The sequence below is a fragment of the Gambusia affinis genome, linkage group LG06 (genome assembly GCF_019740435.1).
Source record: "Gambusia affinis linkage group LG06, SWU_Gaff_1.0, whole genome shotgun sequence".
Lineage (NCBI taxonomy): Eukaryota > Metazoa > Chordata > Actinopteri > Cyprinodontiformes > Poeciliidae > Gambusia > Gambusia affinis.
The window spans coordinates 28,488,866-28,510,508 of NC_057873.1; the positions used below are offsets into that span (position 1 = coordinate 28,488,866).

Genomic DNA, 21,643 nt, shown 5'->3' on the forward strand with positions numbered 1-21,643 from the left:
GATGGTAACCAGGTAACCAGCCTACCTGTTAAAGAGCTGTCCAGGTTGTCCATGCTAGACCCTGGTGTGTGCTCCATACCACGGGGATGCTTGGCTCCGTAGCCCTCATCCTCGTCCTCGTCTTCCTCCTCCTCCTCCTCGTCTTGCAGGTCAGTCTCCAGGTCGGAAACCATTGTGCTCGACACATAGCCCACTGGCGGAGCTGGTGCCAGGGGAGGAAGAGAGCCTCCCTGCATGTGCCTGGGAAAGGAAACTTCATAGATTAGGAGAATATAGCGGAGAACAAAAATCCGTGATTCTGGTGCAAAAAGCGAGACGTAAATTATTCTTTGAGGCTTTCCTCACATCAACGGCTGAACGACTTTAGACAAATCCGCTAATTCCGAAGGTCAGCTTGCATGCTAACACAACAACCTGGTGGTTACATGCGTGGATGATACCAAGGCATCCTTCTGTCGACGCATGGCTGTCACCTCAGTGGCTGACAGCCGCGTTTGTTAGAGGGAGTGCAAAGTGTTTGACGCGGTTTGCAGAGGGAATTGGTTGTAATTACTGGCCCTCTGGTGTTGTCAGAGATGCTCTCTAACCAACATAGTCATTACTGGGTAACATGACATCTTCTTCCTGACAAGGCATCCCAGATTCCCCCAACCCCCCACATCACAGCCCGCTTCACGATTATGAATGAATGCCAGGCTCTGGTTCTCTCGACGTCGATGACAGAATGAAGCATGGCCTTCATCTGACTTGCATGAGCACAACAACAATGGAATGCAGAATGTATGTGTGTACGGGAAGTAAACTACCATGGGCATGAAATTGTGTCTGTTGGAGTAAGCAAAATGTAGTCGTTGCTTAGAGTGGTAGCATGGGCCTATTAAAGTTGAATGATTAATGGGTTTGTATCCATGGCACACAGAGTTCACGTGTGGAAAAACAGCAGAACAAAAATAAAACTTGCAAAAACAAGCAATCAGAATCTGCACCACACATTTTGAAAGTAAACTCCAGAGTTACAATTGCCAAAAAGTATTACATGGTTACCTAAATACATTCGTTAGCCAGTTAGCTAACTAACTGTGATCCTGTGTAGCTAGATAGCTAGCTGAAAATGAAGTCAAAGACTTTATTTTCCCCAAAATAGAGCTACATCATAACACTCAAACTGATTTTAAGATAAGTTACATCTGAATGAGTTATTTAGAAAGCTAGCAAAGTGGCTATAATGTTTCCTTCCTAAAACAAAATCTAACTATTTTTGAAATTTTGTTTTCAGATAAATTATCCTCAATTTATAAATAAATTATCTATAGTCGGTTATGTCATGATAACTTAGCCAATTAGCCAACTAGCTAGCTAAACAAAGTGATTTGAAGGCTAATATAAAAAGCACTTTGCAATATTTCTTAGATTTTTTACTTCAAATGACTAAGACCCTCTTGTAATTCTTTTAGGTGATCTTGGATCTTTGTTGTCAAAACATGAAGTTTAGAATGCAAAATAAAAAAATTATAATCAAGTGTTACATTCACACATTAATATAAAAGCTTTGCAATGAGATGAATATAGGATCTTGTAAAATTTTGTTGCTAGCCTCTAGAAACAAAATGCAATTTCTTGCAACATTTTTTGGCAAAGAGGTGAAACAACACTCCAAATACAAAATAGATGATACGTCCTGTAGCCTGTTTTCTTGGATATTTTTCTTATTTCTTAAGAGAAATGCTATTCGCAAGAGAGCCCCTTTACCCAATAAAAAAAAAACAAAACAAAAAAAGCTGCAGAATATCTGTCAAAGTCAGGAATATAAACAGTACTGAAAATTTGCAAAAAAATCCCCAGCAGGTCCAAAGAGTGAATCTAGAACACAGTTAGGAGGTCTAGTAAACATTTGATGACACCAATTCAGCACAGTACCGTAGGTCAGTGCATGAAAATGTACCATGTCTGTTTAGCCATGTCCAGTTGGTATGCTCTGGTCAGCTCGTCCAGGTGGGCCTGGAGCATGGGCTGCATCTCATCCCGGGGAGACGGGGTGAGGGTGGCTGTGGACTGCTGTCCAAAAGAGACGGCAGCCGGTGAGGAGGCCACTCCTCGGATGGGTGGCGTGGGAACCCTTTCCTCCTCTTCTTCCAGCTCATCTTCCATGCCTTGATGAAGGTACGTCTGCACAGGCATGGGTGGGCCCCAGGTGTCATTCTCATACCTGTGGGAAGAACGGAAATCACCCAGCTCAGAGGTTTGTATTTCAAAAAAGTTAATCCACAGAAAGCATTTTCTGATTACAAGAGAAGAATCTCTGCACAAACAGGAACCTCTGTGACCTTGTTCAAGTTAAGAAGGGGTTTGTTATACGACTGGCTTGAGTAAAATTATAGTGCTCATCAGGCTTCATTTCCTCATAGCTGTGCTTATACGTGATGAAATAATACAAGCCATAAAGAAAAATGTTCATTAAAGAAATTTGTCGGCGCACACGCCATAGGACATAACGGGTTTAATCTGCTGCCATTAAAAGCAGCCTCAGATTTACAGTGGAGGAGACTCTTCATTTGCCAGATAGCCTATTAAATCAGATGACTCCCAGATTGGAAATGGAGCTTAGAGGACGCAGCACCTCATGCACCAAAAGAGGGACACTCTGAACCAGCTAAATTAGCTTCTGTTAGTTTAAAGTGAAATCTGTTTGAGGTGCTTGGATACGCTTGAACTAATTTAAACGTCTAAAAGCAACAGCTTCCTTCAGCTGTCTGTCTTATACTCTAAATATGTACGGTGCAGTACTGTCATCATGCAGGCATGTTACAGAGATCTGTTTCAATTTCAGCAAGTTATTGTCAGGAGACATTTTGCTAACAATTGCTGTAAATTCTACACGCTTGATCCCGGTAAACGTGCTATTCAGAAGGCAAGCACGTCAACAGAGGCACACAACCTCCTGGAGGTAGTAGGTCTGTTTAACAAAATACCCTTCATGTTATGTTTAGTCCTGGGTTTTGCTGTTTTCAATTCTCCAACATTGATGGGAAGATAAGAAACAGAGCAACTGCAGCTTAAGACACAGTTACAGAAGTGTATGGGTACACTGTAACAAATTGCCCTGTATTTTTACAGTATAATGCTGGCAGCAGGGTTGCCAGCATTATACTGTAAAAATACAGTACCCTTACTGTAATCAACTTTACAGTATATTACTGTCACAAAAGAAATCTTTTGATTACAGCACATTGCTGTTTTTATCAGATTTACAGTAGATTACTGGCAGCTGTGTTGCCAGTATTTTACAGTTTTTCTATGGTATCATTACTGTTGAATTCACATACAACTTACTACTGTAAATTTCCAATACAAAATAGAAACATTAAAAAAAACACTTAGAAAATGTAAGTTCCATCATGTCAACCAACATTTATTTGGGAAAAAAAAGCACCAACTCAAACATTGACTCATACACAGTCTTTAGTGGGCCACATAATAAAGAAGAAGGTTTTGAAACGACAACGTATGTGTGCCTTAAACCTAAACCTTTTCTACAAGAATGTTGAGGGTAAACTGTCCAAAGTAAATCGTATTCTGGAAAAACAGTAAGAAAATCCCCATCTATTTTGTAAAATAAATTTCTTATTAACTGATTTAAAGAGTTTTTGAATAAAGCATGAATTGTGGCCTTTTGATTAGTCTGAAATAAAATAAGTATGAAAGAAATTATGAAATAATGCATTGTACAACTCAGCACACTACTTTTTCAATACAAAATACTACTTTTAGTGAAAGTGAGGAACAATATGATGCAACATAAAACAAATGAAACATTTAACTTTCAATCTAAAGCATAGAAAAAAATTGCAAATTTTAGTTTGATAAAAATTTTAATGAAACATTTAGACTTGAATTTCCTTTAGGGCAAAATCAGAGCTCCAACTTCAAATGATAAAACAATGAAACAATATTTGACAACACACTGCCAAGATAAGTTAAACATTGTGCCTGTACAGTCAAAATTACAAATTATATCTGAAGAACAGAAAGTGGGACCCTTAACAAAATTTATGCTATAAATTAAAAGAGATGTCTAAGATTATGCTGACCTTTAAACCAAAAAAAATCTCTCAAGAACACTCCTGTTCAGGGATAAGTTGCCTTCATGCCTGTATAGTTTTTTGTTTGTTTGTTTGTTTTTGCGCGGAGGGGCAACCATATTTATAGCCTGGTTAGAAAGTTCTCACTAACCTATAAGAAATTCCACTCGAAGTCCATGAGGTTTTTTAGCAGAGTTGAAACACGGGGGTTGACAGTGACCAATTTCTTTTGAACAGTATTTCCTGTCCTCTTGGAGACGATCTTGCCACAGCTGGCCTTGGTCCCTCTTTCAGGGTTGATATCAAGAAAGCGCCTGAAAATGCAGTAATTTCAGATTAGCATATGATGCTTAAGGAGTCAGGGTTTAAGGTGTGTTAGGTGGGAAAAGTTGGGGACGGACAGGCGGACACAAACCTTACCTCTGGATGAATTCAAGTGTACATGCAGCCTCTTCTTGATATTGTAGGTGTAGTACATTGAAAACAGTGCAGCAACCAACCACAAAGGTTGGTTGAATGCCCTCACATACAATATAGCTCTCAAGACTGATCATCCAGTGCCCAGCAGTCACATGGTCTTTTCCACCTGAAAAATAAAATTAAAATAATTATAACAAGTATTGTGACTTCTACAAATGACCTTTACCATTATTTCTAAAACAACATTCATTTAAAGATATTGTGTTTCATGCAATACAAATAAATCAAAACCTTGTGTCATCTGCATGTTATTGTATCGTATTGTCGTGAAAATCTTAAACCACAATGAGTTTTGTTTTTCTTTGCAAAGTTATGGCCATCTTTATTCATTCTCCAGTTAGGTCATCTTTCTTAACATTTCTACTGACAACCTAAGAACGTATGAACTAAATCTTAAAAAAAAAAGAAGTTGTTACTAAAATAACTAAGTAACAATGAAAACGGATTACTTTAATTAATTACCTTCTTATCTACAAGATATATCAAATAATGTTATGCTAGCTTCCTTATTACAGCATGACAGATTAACTAAGCTAACTTAGTTAGCTACTAAGTTAACTAAGTTAGCTTAGTAACTTTAAGCAGTACAGTCTGCTTAAAAATGACAACTGTATGACAACATCATCTAACAAATAAATTATGCTCCAACTTACCGGATTGGCTCATAAAATGCAGGATTCAAATGGATAGTCCTTGTAAAGAAAATTCTAGAGGTTGCTTCCACATGTCACAACGACGTGTCTTCTTGTGAAATACAGTAGCGTTCTGTTTAAAGAGAGTCTCCTTGCCGTTGAATCTAACATCATTCCCAAAATGCAATGCTACTCACAGTATATTACAGTATTTTATTAAAAACAGTAATAATTGCCCAGAATGCATTGTTTTTCACGGTGCAGTACTGTTTTCAATAGAAACAGTATGATACTGTTCAGTTTTGGCCGTTTTTATACAGCAATTTGTTACAGTGTATGTAATGATGCTTCACAGATACAAAATGTTAGAAAAAGGTAAAATGGCAACGTGTTGATAAAACAGGGGGTATAAGTTAGTATTTTAGCATCTTACATTCAAATTTGCAAGGAAACTTTGAATTTTTGTTTCTGTAAAGTGCCTTCATTTGTCATGAATTGGCATTACATAAATAAACTGAATTGAGGCATTTTACTGAGCACAGAAACGATTTGACTGCTTATGAAAAGAAAAAAGGCACTGAAAAATTAAGCATGAATAAAAACTCTCTAGGTAACGTTAACACGAACAAAATGGAGCACTGAAATTAAAATGATTGCTAATTAGGATACATTGAAATAATCAGCAATAATTGGTCATTATTCATGATGCGTACACTTGAACACTTGGTTTTGGTGTGAAACTTACCCTAAAAAACATGTTTTTGTGTTATTATTTCTTCTTTTTGGTCAACTGAAAATGTATTTTCTGTGTCTACCGGTGCTGTTTGACTGCTTACCCTCCGCCGTCATGGTGCTCGTTGGGATACAGGTCCATCTCTGTGCCGGGTAGAGGGTGAATCGGGGGAGGGGGCAAGGGAACATTGGCCCAGTTGGAGCCATTAGCTTTAGGAGGTTTAGATCCAGCCTTGGTTTTCTTCTTCTTTCCTCCTTTTCCACCTGCATGAAGGAGACCATTCATTTAACCGACATAGTCGTTGAAAATTACATTTTATTAGAAAATCTACTGAAACGTGACAAATAGGTGGGGGAGGCAGTGTAAATAACAGGAGATGCTTTTGCTGTGTGACAAGTGTGCATTCTAAAAAAAACCCAACAAAACAACAAAAAACAACTCAATTTGGTGCAAACATGCTGCTTTGATTACAAATCCATTTGCACTCACTTTCAGCCTACCGCTGGAAAGTCGTACACAATTTCAAACACAAGATTTCAATGGGCTCTCCGCCCGTCTCCGCTTACACAGAAAAGCTCAAGGCCGCCTGATGAAGGATGAAAAGCATGCTCCTATTGATTGATTGGCTGAAAAGCCTCAAATCTCCATAGAAACAGAAGAGAACGGCAGTTAATGCGGCAGAGGCAGACCTTTGTGCTCCACCCATCCCTCAGTGTCCCCTTTAACACCAGGCTTTGGGTCCCCACAATGAAATATCTCACTTCACAGCATCATTATAATGAATGGCTTGTGTAGTGTCAGTGTGTCCCTAATGGAATTCACTGAGAGTCTATTACTACTTTCATTTCTTTTATTACACCGGAGAGCTGCTAACCCCATCTATTTCCACTCATAACCCTCCAACACCAAATTCTCCACTGTCACATCCATCTTTATAAATCTGCCAGCCAGGTCAATACCAAGTTTTATACGATTTGGTCACATCGCAAGCAACGCTTTTATTTTCTTTGGAAGATTTTTGACTTTAATCTTGGATCTGGTTTTAGGTTCATAAATGCACAGAACAAGAAGATTCCAAAAAGCTGAACTATACCAGGGTTTGTTTATTTCTTGCTGCCATTATAGCATGTTACAGTTTCTGAACATTTTTATGTGCTGAGATTTTCTATATCTCATCTAACAGATTCAATCAATCATAGTTACATTACTTCCTTTTCAAACAGTTTCACCTTGGTTATTTTCTATGAATGTAAGTTGTATTAGTACTTACTGTGTCTTTGTTTCCTGTTATGGTAATTTTGTTTTGAACTTGAAGCTCTGTTGAAGAATTTATGTTACTTTTGATTCTGTCTATTTATCTCTGACTCTCCTTTAATAAATAGAATCTCGTTACAATCTTGAGGTTCTTAATTTTTATGTGAAAAATTGCAATATTCAAATATTTAAAATGTGAATATATTGATATCTATCACATTTTTCAGAGTGAAAAAAACTATTGATTTCAATATTTTTTTAAACCTAGTTAAAGTTACACACATAAAAACTGGTTACACTAACTAGATAAAAGAGTCTTTGTATGTCATAGTGGCTGATTACAGTAAATGTTTTCCACAGGCATCAACTGGGAAAATTAACAAGACTCTCTTCTATTTCTAAAGAAGTTCCACAAATGATCAGGAGTCCTGAAACATGGAAACTGAATTGGTATAATACCACTCTGCACCAATTTGATATATCAGGAACCTACATGACAAATTAGAAACCCAAAAATATATTTTACTGTTGAGTTCATATGCCTAGTCATTCGATAATTTGGCAGCAAAAAGAGTTTCTGAATTGGAAATGTTGCTTATTTTGTTGATATCTTCTTTCAATAAAAATGTGGTTAACTGTGATTAATTAATTGCACACTCAATAAAAATTTTTTATCTCACAACTACTTTTTTTTTTTCTTGTTGTGAGTTGAAAACTTATTTGCTTCATATAATTGCATTGATTATTTGAGTATTAAGGAAAAAATGCTAATAGTTGGTAGCAAGTGATTTGAGGAATCAAAAAAATTCTTAAATCTAAAAGTTAGAGCATTGGAAATTTTTTTATCCAAGAACCAAATTTCACAGATCTCTCAGGACATCAGCATCACCTGGAGTATTAACTGTCTAGAGTATGTAACAAAGAGCATGATTGTTTGTAAGTTGTGATTATTATTATGTGAAAAGAAAGTTAACAAAACATTTTTTTAAGACACAATTTAAACTTATTTTTAACTTGTCTCCAGAAAATAGTAAAATATAAATGGCAAACTGCAATAGCAAGAAAATCTGTGTAAAGAAACTCTAATAATTACACATAATGTACCTACAGAAGCCAGGAACAAAACCGCTTGTTTGGAATCTCTGTCGGGTTTTCCTTTGCTTTGTGTTTTGAAGTGCCAACAGAAAAAACCCCTAAAAAACAAAAACCTGCACTGTTGTGAAACTAACAGAAACATGGCGCTATCTCTCAACTGGTTTCACAAAAGCCAGATGGCAAACAAATAAGAAGCAGTGTACAGTTCCAGTCAAGTCCAAAAAGAACACGAGTCTCCGTTAAAAATTTCTCTATTTTTCTTGGCCAACACCAAAATGAAACTTGTTAATGTAGGCAGTAAAAAGCTTGGTGCAAAAGAGGGAATGCTGGCGTGAGAGACAGACGTTGTGTCACAATGAGATTAATACAGAAAGGAAGTAATAAAAGAAAAACAACTGTAAGCCCAAGGCAGGTGGCAACACAGCGTAAGTATAGTCTGAAAGTAATTGGGTTTTCTAATCGCGCCTCTGGGCGATGCTTGACTTTTACCAGTAAATAGTAAGCTGACGTGATTGTTCAATCATCCTCAGTCCCTCCACACAAGATCGGCCATCAATATTGTAAATGAGCCTCTTCCAGGGAAAGATGGTCTGGCACTGAAATTGCAACAGCTCACCCGAATATGAAATATACGCAGTGCGGCCGGGAGCTGTGCAGGAATTACACAGCAGACCCGTGTCTTCTGATAAAATTGGGTCTCTCTTCAAAGGGGGAACTGATGCTAAACTTAGACCCAGCTTTGGGTATTTTTACCCAAGGTCTGGGCACTCCCGGACTTTAACTGCAGGGCTGCTCAGCCTTGAGCTTTGTTTTCACAGCGTGCCTCAGTGCTTAGGAAAAAGCCACAGAACGGAGATTCTCAAAAGACTTTGCAGTCGCGAAGATCCCAGATGAACAGAAACTTATTGGTACATCTGGCTTGTAAAAGGTTTTGAAATGAATGTATGGTTTTTGCAGCATCAACATAATGTAAACCTGAAACAATTTTTTTTTTAAAAACACAACCTTTTTTTTTTTAAACCAATCTTTATAATTTACTTTTTCAACTTGATCAGCACTTTTAGGCACTTCGTCTACTATGACTTCAGGCTCCTTAGGGTATAAATATGAGATGACAGAATGCCTCGTTTCTTTCAGCCTATGTTTATCCTGCCAACATGTCCAGATGGTAAGTGAGGTAAAAAAAAGACAAAGAGCTTATGATTACAGAAGTGGGAGTCACTGGCTCTACATGCAAGTGACTCATTTAACCTTGATGGCACCATCAGTGACTTAACAGCCCTATTACTGTGATTGTTCTGACTGCAACTTAGGGAGCGTTCACATCAGCCAGGTTTAGTTTGCTTTAATCAAACTCTAGTATGGTTGCCTAGAAAGTCCGTTTTGTTTGGGGAAGTGTGTGAATGTGCAACTGAACTTCGATCCGCCAACAAAACTACGTCTCTGCTCAGTTGAAGTGAACTCTGGTTCGGTTTGAATGCGAAGCAGATTGGAAGAAGCGGAATGCAGTGCCGCAGTCACTGTGTGAAAACTACATCCTCCATGATCCTCTGCTTCATCTTCTGCTCATGCTAAGAGTTTGTTCAAAAAGCGTTTGGCACATTTACCAAATAAAGAAAAGAAATCCTAGATATTTGCTTACATTTTGTGAAGAAGGAAGTCCCCCCCATGTTTTCTTTGGATAAGACGCAGAATGTTAAGGGTCTCATTTTGGCGTCACCTGATCTTTATTACTATAATTAGATGACATCTAGAGACGAGAAATCTTCCAATGATTAATTGAAGGCTGGATCTTCTAACAATTTTCAATTACAAAAGGAATTGATATTTACCGGGGTGCCACTAAATTTCTCCACTACGAGTCGGGAATATCGCATATATATATATATATATGTGTGTGTGTGTGTGGATATATCTATATATATCCACATATATATATAGATAGATAGATAGATCTATATATAGAGAGAGCTATATCTACATATATCTATATATATATATGTGTGTGTGTGTGTGAGTATACTAGCTTTGATAAAATACATAGTAACTAATGAGGAGACGTGCCTTATATAAAAGAATGCCTGAACTCAGCATCTCAAACACAACTGTGGTCCTCAGGTGAGCATGGACTGAATGTTCAGAGGCAGGCTGGGTGAGTGTTTGGGTCAGCACAGAGTCTTCAGGGTCTCTAACAGCTCCAGAAAACACCGGTTACCTCTTCTCCTCTACACTAAGAAAGGTTTTAATGAGCAGATTCCTGTCCCCAGTGGAGATCCACGCTGTCATGAAAGCTGCTCTATTTCTGTTCCTTTTCATCCTTCTTCCCTCCTTCAGACCTGACATTCATTATTCCTTCCATCTCCTTGGAGGGGGAGCAAACCACTATAACTTACACTCCCCCCCCCACACACACACCTTCCTCCTTCAAATGCTGACTTAACTTTTGTGGAAATTTATCTAAAGCTAAAACTCTGAGCATTGTTCTACATTACTAATCAATTTAGGTTGAATTAAATCATTTGAATTGGTAGCATAATATAAATTTACATTTTAATGAAGTAGTTTTTCCTACCCTTAATATCAGTACAATGACATAACTCGGACACCATAATATTGAAGATGATGAAGTCATTGTTATGAGCTTCCATTAAAATGTACAAGAAAAATAATTACTGCAACACTGAGCAACATTGTTAGTTGTTGTTTGTATTCTAATCCTTTCATATCTCTGGAGGCATTTCGAAGAAAAATACAGGAGTCTGCTTTTGTTAACAACAACCTTCAGGATTCAATTTAATAAAAGTAAAAACATCATAAAAGATGTTCTTTCTGGATATTAAATTGCGCCAGCACCTCTGCAGCCCACTGATTAACAGGTTTTATTCCCTTTTTTTACTTGGGAATCAAGTAAATAAAAGAAAAATAAATAAGTTATTCATTTTATTAGTTTTTATACTTTGCACCAGGCTGTATTCACACTAACAGATATTCTACAAAATCAGGTTTTATGTTGCATTTGCAGTTAATCTAGAAGTTTATATTACAGAAAATATTTTTAAAACTGCAAATTGGAATTACGCAATAATATCTGTGGAGAAGATATTTAGAAATGATTAGAAACAATGGTGAAGAGACCCACATTGTGCATACCCAATACCACAATACCACAACTAAACCAGCTGAAGTCAGTTTGTCCCTGTGCTAATTCATCCTAGCATTTTGAAGCAACACATTGCTGCATTTTAAAATGTTTCTTTGAAGATAGCTACAATCTTACTTCAAAATATATGTTTGCCCAACCGCCGTCTTCTTAGTTTGAATGTTGATGGTACTGTTATTGTCACCTTCAGGCGGGGCACAGGTATCATGGCTGTTTTCTTTAGCATCATGCAGGTCATGTAGGTGCAGGTTTATTTCAAAAGTGGAGAAAATAGATTTTAAAAGATATAACTAATGTTGTAGCTGGGGCTTCAGAAATATCTTTTACTTAATAATAAAAATAGCTACTAATATGAAAACAACTCATGCTTTTTTGCTATTTTTCCAGTGACTCTTTACCTGTATGCAAAACTGTCATTAAATCTAAAATATTTTTGCCAGTTATTCATTCAGAATCAATTATAATACAGAGCCAGACTGGAGTCCCCCACCCAACAAGCTGGATGTCTGTAGGAAGAATCTGCCTGTAAGGCATGGCCACTTCAGATCCTTCACTCTGCCTCACTGTGCGCACAGCATTGAATTAGAGAGCAGTTAAGGCAGTGGCTTGTAACTAGATAAAAGAGGAGAGAGGAAGGGAGGCAGGCATGAGGGCTGCCTGGGTGTCCTATAAATGACATTGTAATTCTCTGAACATGGGTTTTAGTGTAGTCGGCCACCATTAGGGGATGAGGGGAAAGGGAGGTATTTTTGCCACTTTAGCCAGCCAAGCATCTCTAATGGTGTCTGTGTGTGCACGTGTGGATAAAGTCCACTCCGTCTGAAAACTCCCTCTGCCTCGACTCCTGTCAGCCATCTTCTGCTTCCACTTCTTTGTGCTCTGATGGAGTCTTAACAGACGTCCTTTATCACCGCGCTTAATGTACAACTCGGTAAATTAGAAAATCATCGAAAAGTTTGTTTACTTCAATATCTGAAATAAAAAATGAAACTGAGTGATATATTTTTTAAAAAATTATTTATGACTAAGAGCTAATGAAAAGCCCAAATTTGGTTCCTCATCAAATTTGAGTTATATGATAATTATGAAGTTATTTTAATGTCTGCCTGAGACTCCTTTAGGATGAATTCTTCTATCAATGAGGTGTGGCATAGAGCCATTCAACCAGTGTTAAAACATGCTTTTCTTTAAAATGTATTAATTCATGTACCTAAAATGAAGGTCTCTGGCGGCTCACCAGGCTTTACTTATGTCCCACCAGGATAAGCATTGCTTATTTTGTTGCCTTTGAAAACAGGGCAATGTTTGCTTTTTTTAAGGCTTCATAGTTGGTGTTCAGGTATTAATCTCCCAATATTTCATCCATCCATCCATTTTCTAATCACCCTTTGTCCCTAATGGGTTCAGGAGGGTTGCTGGTGCCTATCCCCAGCTAACGTTCCGGGCGAGAGGCGGGGTCACCCTGAACAGGTCGCCAGTCTGTCGCAGTTCCAATATTTCAATAACACATAATTATCAAGTCATATTTTCTGTCAACTTAAAAAAAAATCTTAACTCACAAACACAACGGGCCGCTGGGTGAATGACTGCCTTAGCACCCGACCACTGGGCTCAGCGGGTTCTCAGGGGGAAACCTTGCAGGTCTTTACTTTTGTTGCGACTATTTAATCTTTTAGTCTTTGTTTCTCACTGGGATTTTTCTGTCAGGCAAAAGTTTGAGTCACACCCAGACGTCTTTATTGCTCTCTGTGACTCGAGGCAGTTGAGGTTGAGGCTACCAGTAACAAACTACTAACACACCTTAGCTAGCTTGTTTACGTCCATCTTGAGTAAGTGTAAATTTATTGCCAGTTGGCTGGACAACGTCTTCGCCTCTGGCTCACATCTATTGCTAAATCATACAAAAATAAAGCTTGGCACTACGAGGGTTAAGACTGTAAAGAGCCATATGCAGTGTGAATAGCACAGAGCTGCTACTAAGAGCCAAACAAAGACCTCAGAAATGTTCGGTTTTGCTCCCTTGAGGTGGCTAAAGCTCCCTGGAAAACAGTCAGCGGTGCTGCATTTGGTGCGACAAAACTATGAAGTTGGAGGTTTAGTGCATTTCAAACACACACACACGCACATATAAAGATTTTTATGCATACATTTGGTAATTATGGTCTCAAAAAAGTTCCTAAAGAATCGTAAATTTCAGTTGGTGAAACCTGCAGAGACCGAGTAAAAACATGCAGGTTGCTTTAATGCTCATGTGTTTCAGTTGGTGTGGAGTTTCTCATTTTTCCTCCAAGCCTCAACCCCTGACCTAAACATAAACCAAACCCCACAGAGCCAAACCTCTGTGGGGTTTAGGTTAGGGCAGTTTACTGGCCAGTCAGGCACAGTGACACCAACTCAGTAAATTAGAAAATCTACTGTAAATTATAAAACACAAACTGGTGGAATCTGGGTTTTTATTAACTGGACGTTTTAATAATCAAAGTAGCTTAGTATTTTCACATTTTTGCTTTACTTTTTGAATGGAATCACTGAAATAACTTAGCTTTTTATTCAAATGAAAGCCTTTCTCCTCTAGAAATAAAATGGGAATTATTCCAAAAAGGTACAAACAAGTGGAAACGTGCAACTGATTGAGCAAAGCGCCTTCAGTGAGGGGAGGAGGAAACGTGTTTATGAAAATGCCGTCTGCACATGTAAATAACAGATCAATGAAGCAATTAAGACATGGGTCAATCATAAAGATGGGCTGGGGAACAAAGCATCCCAGACTGCTTTCACCCTCTGCTGCGTAAACCAACCTGAGAGACTGCCGCTTCGCTCTGAGCTGTTGTGAGAGCTGGTGGTGCTGAAATCTTGTGATTGGTTGTGTGGGATTCTATTAGACAATCCGTCGGTCAATCGGTAGTCGGGAATGAAAAGGAGGGCTACAGTGGAGGTTAGAGGGCAAAAATCACAGTGGCATCAGGTGACTGGCAGTTAGCACAAGCACATGCAACAACATGCAGTTAGAGCAACAAAAGCAAGCAGGATCAATTCAGGAAACGGCATCAACGTGTGGATTTCACAGTTCAGTTTTTGAAGAGCAACAGACAACACATTCACTGGGAAAGTCAGACTTTCTCTTTTGATATATGTATAAATAATTTGAAAAATGTGGTTCTAATCTTCTCCCCTGACTATTCTCCATTCTTGGAATGGGATCAGAGAGTCAGCAGTGGAGATTATGCTTCAATATTTGTTCCGGTTCAGAAAGATATAATCACATTTTATCACAAGATTCATTAAAAGAGGGGACATAGTAGAAAAAAAATAATAATAAAATGAATTGATTTTAGAGTGCTAGAAAATTAGATTATAAATATGCATTAAAATAGAGCCATTAAAGTATAATTTTTTAAAAAAAATCTCTGCTCAAATTCATGGTAATGATCTTAGATGATTTTCTTCAATATTAGGAAATATAAAACAGATTGGCAATTATGCTAAAGCTAAGGGAGGAGTAGGCTCGCTATGAAAACTGCAGGAAATTAATGGAAGGCTCAGCTGTGTAGCTCTTTCATGGGGGTTTATCTAACCTCAACCACAGAAACCAATATGATGACTGCTAGAAAATAACTACAAATAAACTTTTAAAGACATCCACTTTCCACCACAGTGAGGTTAGAAGGGATTTTCAGACTTTTGGTGGAGTTTAAGTTTAAGCACCAATAGGTTGGGCTTTTACAACGGAACAAACTCGAGTTCAACTTCCCTCACAAAAGAGAGAACTTTGAGTGCCAGATATAGACACGTTGCATGTTATTGTTTACATACGGAAATTTTGCACATAACGCATAATACATGGCCATAACGCTGGAGGGCAAAAAGACAATCCTTTTACTTGCCATCTATCGCGGCACTACTGGAGGAGAAAACTTCTGTTAACGAAATGAAACCTGGAGATGTTGATAGTATTAATCCAGTGCAGTGCGCCACAGAAAAACAACTCAAAACCTCTGGCATTCTTCCCCTTTCTCACACTGTATTGATTTTGCCACACACACACACGCACACACACACAGCCTTGTTGCCATAGCAACTGACTGACCACAGCTCAACTAATGTGTCAGGATTTTACACTAGAAACATTCCACACAAAGATTTTTGTTGTTTGATTTTCATTGTGCTGTCAATTAGTAGCAAAGCACTGCATCCCTTTTTCTTTCAAATATCATGCGTACATTTGAGATTTTGCGCATAATGTTGACAACCTGACAGCTAAAGCTAATGGCAGTCATCATCAGTGAAGAGTTTTTTTGCCCTCCAGCAGGGGGCTGGTTGGTGGGATCTTGCGCACATGATGTCACATCACAATGTGTCTATATTAAAGTCTTAGAAGAAATTAAACCTGAAATGCTAAAGGGGTGAGAGGGATCTTTGACTCACTGTTGTTGCAGGAGTTCTTGTCAGGCAGGGAGTAGCCCAGGTTTGCCATTTCCTGCTTAGCTTGAAGTGAAGCCTTCCACTGGGAGTCGGGCAGGTCCACAGCCAGCTCATGGATGCTGCTGGAGTGGAGGATCTGAGTGGTGGCGTAAGGATTGGCTTGGGATGTTTGACCAGGACTGTTGTAGTTAGCCTTGGTGGTGAAGTCTATGCTGCTGTAGATGGCTCCGTCCGACAGCATGGTGCCCGTTTTATCTCCCTGTCCAGTGGGGAGATCTGGTAAAGAGAAGAAGAGGGAGCTAATTCAGGGTTAACCCATATGCTGACTAGAGATGCTGCCTTGAAGTAAGATGAAATACAGAAAATATCTTGAAAAATCAAATGATTTTTCTCTTGTTCTCATTCTATCAGGTGGCATATCTGTTATTTAAACAGCTTCTAAGCAACAGCTAACAAAAAAAAAAGTTATAGCTGAATCTGTAACAAATTTCATGCCTAATTTTCTTATTAAAGGACATTGTGGAGGGAAAACATTGGCTGACAACAATGCTTACCAGTAACAAGCCACAAAAGTTAAACCTAAAGCATTACCTGCTTTGAAATATTTTGATTTTGGAGAGGACTTTGTTAAAGTTTTGAATTTTACCCAATCACTAATGTTTGGCTATAACACACAATTTGATACTATGAAGCTTATTGGAAATTGTCTGCACTGTAAAGAACCATCCGCCACTGCAAAGACAGAAGTGGCGAGCTGAACAAGATGGCTCTTGGATGTCTTTCAGTATTTGGAGGCGTGGCCAACACAGACGGAACAGCTTCACTCACTCCCTACGCTGCCGTTGCTAAAACTACAGGGAGACTACATTACTACCAGCGCAAAAAACAAAAAAAGACGTCATCAATCACAACTTGTTCTTCAGCCTGCTGATTGGCCGGGTTGAAATTCTGCCAGAGGAATCAAGGTCAGCTGGCGAAATCCCAGACAGAGCACTGAAGGGAGATGTGGAATTGGAAGGCACATGCTAACAGTTAGCTAGCTAAACTGCAAGTTATTTCAAAATTCTTTAATCATTTTTCAACATCTGGTGTAAAACACCCAAATCAGTCAAATTCAAGACAAAATAACAAAAACACACCTAACATTACAGACAGACAGAGGAAATGCACTTGAAGGCTCAGATGAATAAAATACAGCTGGTTGTAATGTCCCCCATGTCTTCGCTCTTAGGACGAAGAGCTGTGTATCCTCTGGATATTTCCAAACCCTCCCTTTTCCGTTCCCACACATGAGGCGTAACAGCCGTGTTTAGCATGCGCGTGCCTGCTGCACCAGATGAAGAGAGAGTAAGGGAAACAGAAACCACGCGGTTTGCATGCCCAGTGAAGGGGAGATGATGTAAAGCCACGGCGGAAGTGTCCACATCTGCGCCAGTCAAGCTGCGTCTGTCCTTCACGACTCGCTGCTCAAGACCATCCTTTCAAACGTCCATCCCCCCGCCTGCCTCTCCTCTTCACATTCCCCTACTCTGAAGTATGGCCAATGACACCAAGCTGGACTAGCTGCCATCACTCAGCCTGGTGACAGCGGAGTCCCCCTGCTGTTAATGCTTGAGCCGCTGTCTACTGCGAAATATAAATATGTACGGATACGTATGAAATATGCGCCAACGTGTGCATTTCATATGCGTACATGTTCATGGTAAACAACAGGGGCTCCGTTTGAACACAAAGGAAGGCAGGGAGGCCGACATTCATCTCTTGCGGTTTTAGTTTTGAAGTATTTGCAGGACGCTCACCTCCTCGACCAAACTTCGTCAAGTCGTTTGGTCCTCCGGAGCTGCTGTTGACGGGCAGGCTGGTCGCCGGCCAGGAGTCGGCTAACCAGGGGTAGCCCGGGTCACTGGCGTTCAGCAGGCCTGGACGGCTGGAGGAAAACAAAAAGTTGAAACACAACGTTCATAATATGTTTTCATAAGATTTCTGGATTTGGAAAAAATTAAATATAGGACATTACACATAAGTTGAAGCTAGCGATAATCAAGAAGGTTTAAAGCGAGGAGCGTCACACTAGTGTGCTCAGTGGTAAATTTTGCTTTTAAAAAAACCAAGTAGTTTGTATTTTGCAGCAATGAGTTATCCTGCCACCAAGCAGTTTATAAATGATGTTTCTAAATTGGTTGAAATAAAACGTCCTGAATATATGACGACGTATCAGGACTGTGATAGATGACAAAAGGGGAGTCAATTTCCTTCAAAAACTCAGAAATTTTCTAGACAAAAAGAAAATGTTTGAGTTTGAAAAATCAAAAATGTGCTACTAAAAAACTGAAAAATCTTGAGTTTAATCTGAGAATTTTTTAGAAAAAAGTTTGAATTTTCTGAGTCATAAATTTGAGATGAGATTAATCTCAGTTTTTGTCAAGGAAATTTTTGACTTTTTTTCAATCTTGTTGCCATGTTTTTTCTAGAAAATGTCGGATTTTTTGACAGAAATGTTAGTCTTCCTTTATGCTCCAATACTCTCGCATCGGAATATGAAACCCTGAAAAACATTATCTTTAAACATGTTTCATTTGGCACAATAAAATACTGCTTTAAAAAACATGTTGTGAAAATGTGCATTTTTACGTTTGAGCTTGTAAAGTTCAGCATAGTGAATAATCATGATTAATCTCAACAGCACAGTCTGATTAAATTTATTAATAAATCGACAGCACCAGTTTAATTGTTACTTTTTGCCAAATAATACATGTTTCTGTGAGATAAGCCAAACGAGACCCTTCTAGGGGAAACAGCACTCTGAAACATTTCTGGTTTCAGAAAGTTGGAATCCCTTCGGGCGAGCAGAGCCGTTTGCTTCCTTTTCTCTCCCGCTGTGCCTTTGTCACATTCATTCAGCTATTTATGCAAAAACACACTTTTCATACATACATTAATGCCCACTTTTGCCTTTTACACACATCTGCAAGAGCAGATAATGGCAGTGATGTATATCATAAACCTAACCCATCCTGCTGTGTCTTCTCATTAATCCAGAGTGGAGATGTCCACAGAGTTTGAAGGGGACTGAAGGCCTGGTGGCGTCGTGGCGTTGTGGTGGGAACCAGAATGTAGGAGTGGACCGTTCCCTGTAACAGGCGCCGTGTCGGACTGTAAAACAGTCCATCAAGACTTGACCTCGTCACGGGTGACTGCTGGGAGGCCATTAGGGATGCTGTTCTGGACAATAACTTCTGAGGATTGTTACCGTTGGCAACACAGGTCAAGGTGTACGAGAGGAGGCACCTAAATGTCTTTGTCGATTATGTTCATTTGGGCACGTTGAGTAAGTCGGTGAAATGCAACAAAATGTGTGAAACCCCAACCTACAGTGTGTTTCAATAGGATTTTAAAGTAGTGAACACTTGTCAATGAAAAAGGAAGGCTTTCAACATTTTGCACTTAAAAAAAAAACACATTGTGTGCAACCCTCTTTACTCTCTTACCAATAATTGCCTTGAAATGTCATTTGTTTATCAAATGGTTCTCACTTGTGCCTAGATTAATGTCAGCATACAAACGTTTGTTTAGTGAAGGCATTAGAGGTTTGCTAGGGAAATGTTCTTGGAAAGATGAGCAAAGAGAACATTAAAGAAGAAGTCAAGAGATCCGTGTTCAGAGATCCACAGCTCAGGTGGTAAAATCTATGTACTAGACATCTATTTGTGAGAAAGTAAACAATTTTGACCTATATGGAAGAATAACAACAAAGCATTGTTGAAAGAAAGTTATTATTCTTTCTAGGGATATTTCAGTAACATCAAAGAAGGTTCTCTGGTTAGAGGAAACCTTAAATTTGAACTTTTTACATCCTAAACAAAGCCTTAATTTCTGGACAATGGGCTGTGACTTTTGTCACACGGATCACGGGTGGCACTGAGGAAGTCTACAATGAACTAATACTGAGGCTGCTCAATTCTGACACAGGAGAAGAAGAAGACCTTAGAGGTGTTACTGTGAAGGAGGACGATGAAGATGGCGGTCAATGACTTTCCCTGGTAGGCCACAGTACTTCATTAAAAAATATTTTTACTAGCTTAAGTAGATGTTACAGAACTGGACAACTTTTAAATGGATTACTCAATCAGTTGTCAGAATAATTAATAGATCGCTCAATTACTGAAATAATAAGTTAGAACAGTGAAATCTGTCAGAGAAGGTTGATGGAGTTAAACATCGTGCATCTCTTAAAATAAAAGTCTCTTTTAGAGGATGCAGGAGATCTGAGACTGGAAGAGAAGTTCACCTTCCAGCAGGACGAAGCTACAATGGAGCTTCTTGGATCAAAACATATTAATGGGCTAAAATAGTAAGAAAAAAAAGTCCAGAAAACATTTGAAATATAAACATCTTCCTTCTGTACTTGTAGCTTTATTTGAAGCCCATTATGGAATGCGCGACCAGTGAAGCTTTGCGACACAGTTAGCGTCAGAGCTGGCAGCCTGACAGCGGGGCTCATTGCCTGAGCTCCAGCAGGGTGATGGGTTGGCTCCCAGACACTAGGAGAGAGTCAAACCCCGAGGACAAGGCCAGGTAATGGGTGTGCTGCAGTCGCTCTCCGTCTCAGCTACCGGTTCTAATGAGAAAAGCTGTTCAGCAAAAGGGAGGAGTTCAAATGAACTACAGTCCTGGCGACGGGCTAAGAGCCCTCGCCGTGGCTCCTGAATGCCAAAGCAGGCCCTCGGGGGAGACAAGTCATTCAAATTGATGGTTGTGCATCAGACACATGCACTTTTATAGGGTAATACATCTCTCCCTATACTTCCACCTCTGTTTCTGGCTGCCATGTTCCATCGCTGCCATCATTCTTTCTTACCATACCATATTTTCCTAACCCCATTTTCCTTTTATTGTTCCACTACACATCTACACATCCCCATTCTGTCTTTTGTATATTTTAAAATCTTTCACGCTGCAAAAGAAGAAGAAAAAATAGCTGAGTATTAAGGCATGGCTCGTTCTTCTAAGTAGCACTTGGAAAGGAAGGAGCAACGGTGGAAATTGCTGCATTGTCCTTGCATTTTTCATGTGGCGGTTTTCGGCAAAGGATAATTACAATAAGACTGATGTCTACCAAGGGTATTTGTTAAAGGTGTGTTTTTATGTGTGTGTAGGGGGGATTGGAAAGGTTTCGGGGACATCCGGCTGATGAAATGTTGACGATTAACTTTTAATCCCCATCCAACCCGAGGACGGATGGCAACCTTGAACGATGAAATTTGACTTGGAGCAATCCTTCCTCCTTCCCAAACATTTCAGTAACTTGCAACGAGTGAGAGTGAATCCATAAATAGCGGTGAACCCGGCCGACGGTGAGCTCCCGATAAATACGCCGAGCAAGACAGGTTCATTCCAAACCGACTGTATAAATCTGTTGTTTATGGTTCGGCAGACCAGTTGATTAAACTTGAATTTAAAGTACAGATGTTATCTAAACACAATGGGAAACAAAGATTACTTTGTGGATTAACCCTCCGAAAAGATGATCTCATTTAGGTTTCAGATCTTGGGATGGATAGGAATCTCTATGGCAACGGATTTATTAAAACCTGTTCCCTCAGCACACTTTGCTCTGCCAAAAGGAGTGAATCTGCTCTGCTAAAACATTGATCAGTGTGGAGATAGGAAGTTATTACTAGCTCCTAATTACTATCTCCCTATTGGCAGGGGGGGGGGGCTAGAAATGCTTATCAGCTTTTTATCAATTTTAACTGAGCAGCCAAAGCCAAATTGTTCAGGTCTCTAC

At 39.1% G+C, this 21,643-nt stretch overlaps 1 protein-coding gene and 1 long non-coding RNA gene across 9 annotated transcripts in view; both read right to left on the bottom strand.

Annotated features, from left to right (window-relative positions):
- Window positions 1–21,643, bottom strand: part of robo2 (roundabout, axon guidance receptor, homolog 2 (Drosophila)) — a 395,718-nt gene that overhangs the window by 16,638 nt on the left and 357,437 nt on the right. For 6 of the 8 annotated variants that reach the window (XM_044118464.1, XM_044118461.1, XM_044118463.1 and 3 more), the window contains 6 exons: window positions 17,655–17,782; window positions 15,859–16,131; window positions 14,232–14,357; window positions 6,028–6,187; window positions 1,943–2,206; window positions 26–240 (listed from right to left, as the gene is read on the bottom strand). In XM_044118464.1, the coding sequence (XP_043974399.1) occupies window positions 26–240; window positions 1,943–2,206; window positions 6,028–6,187; window positions 14,232–14,357; window positions 15,859–16,131; window positions 17,655–17,782 (1,166 nt within the window). The remainder of the gene's footprint in view (window positions 1–25; window positions 241–1,942; window positions 2,207–6,027; window positions 6,188–14,231; window positions 14,358–15,858; window positions 16,132–17,654; window positions 17,783–21,643) is intronic. The other 2 variants (XM_044118466.1, XM_044118465.1) reach the window with 1 other exon arrangement.
- LOC122832084 lies at window positions 3,903–5,450 on the bottom strand. The gene is made up of 3 exons (XR_006370792.1): window positions 5,213–5,450; window positions 4,500–4,665; window positions 3,903–4,393 (listed from the first exon to the last, which is right to left on the bottom strand). It is a non-coding gene; the product is annotated as an uncharacterized LOC122832084 (long non-coding RNA).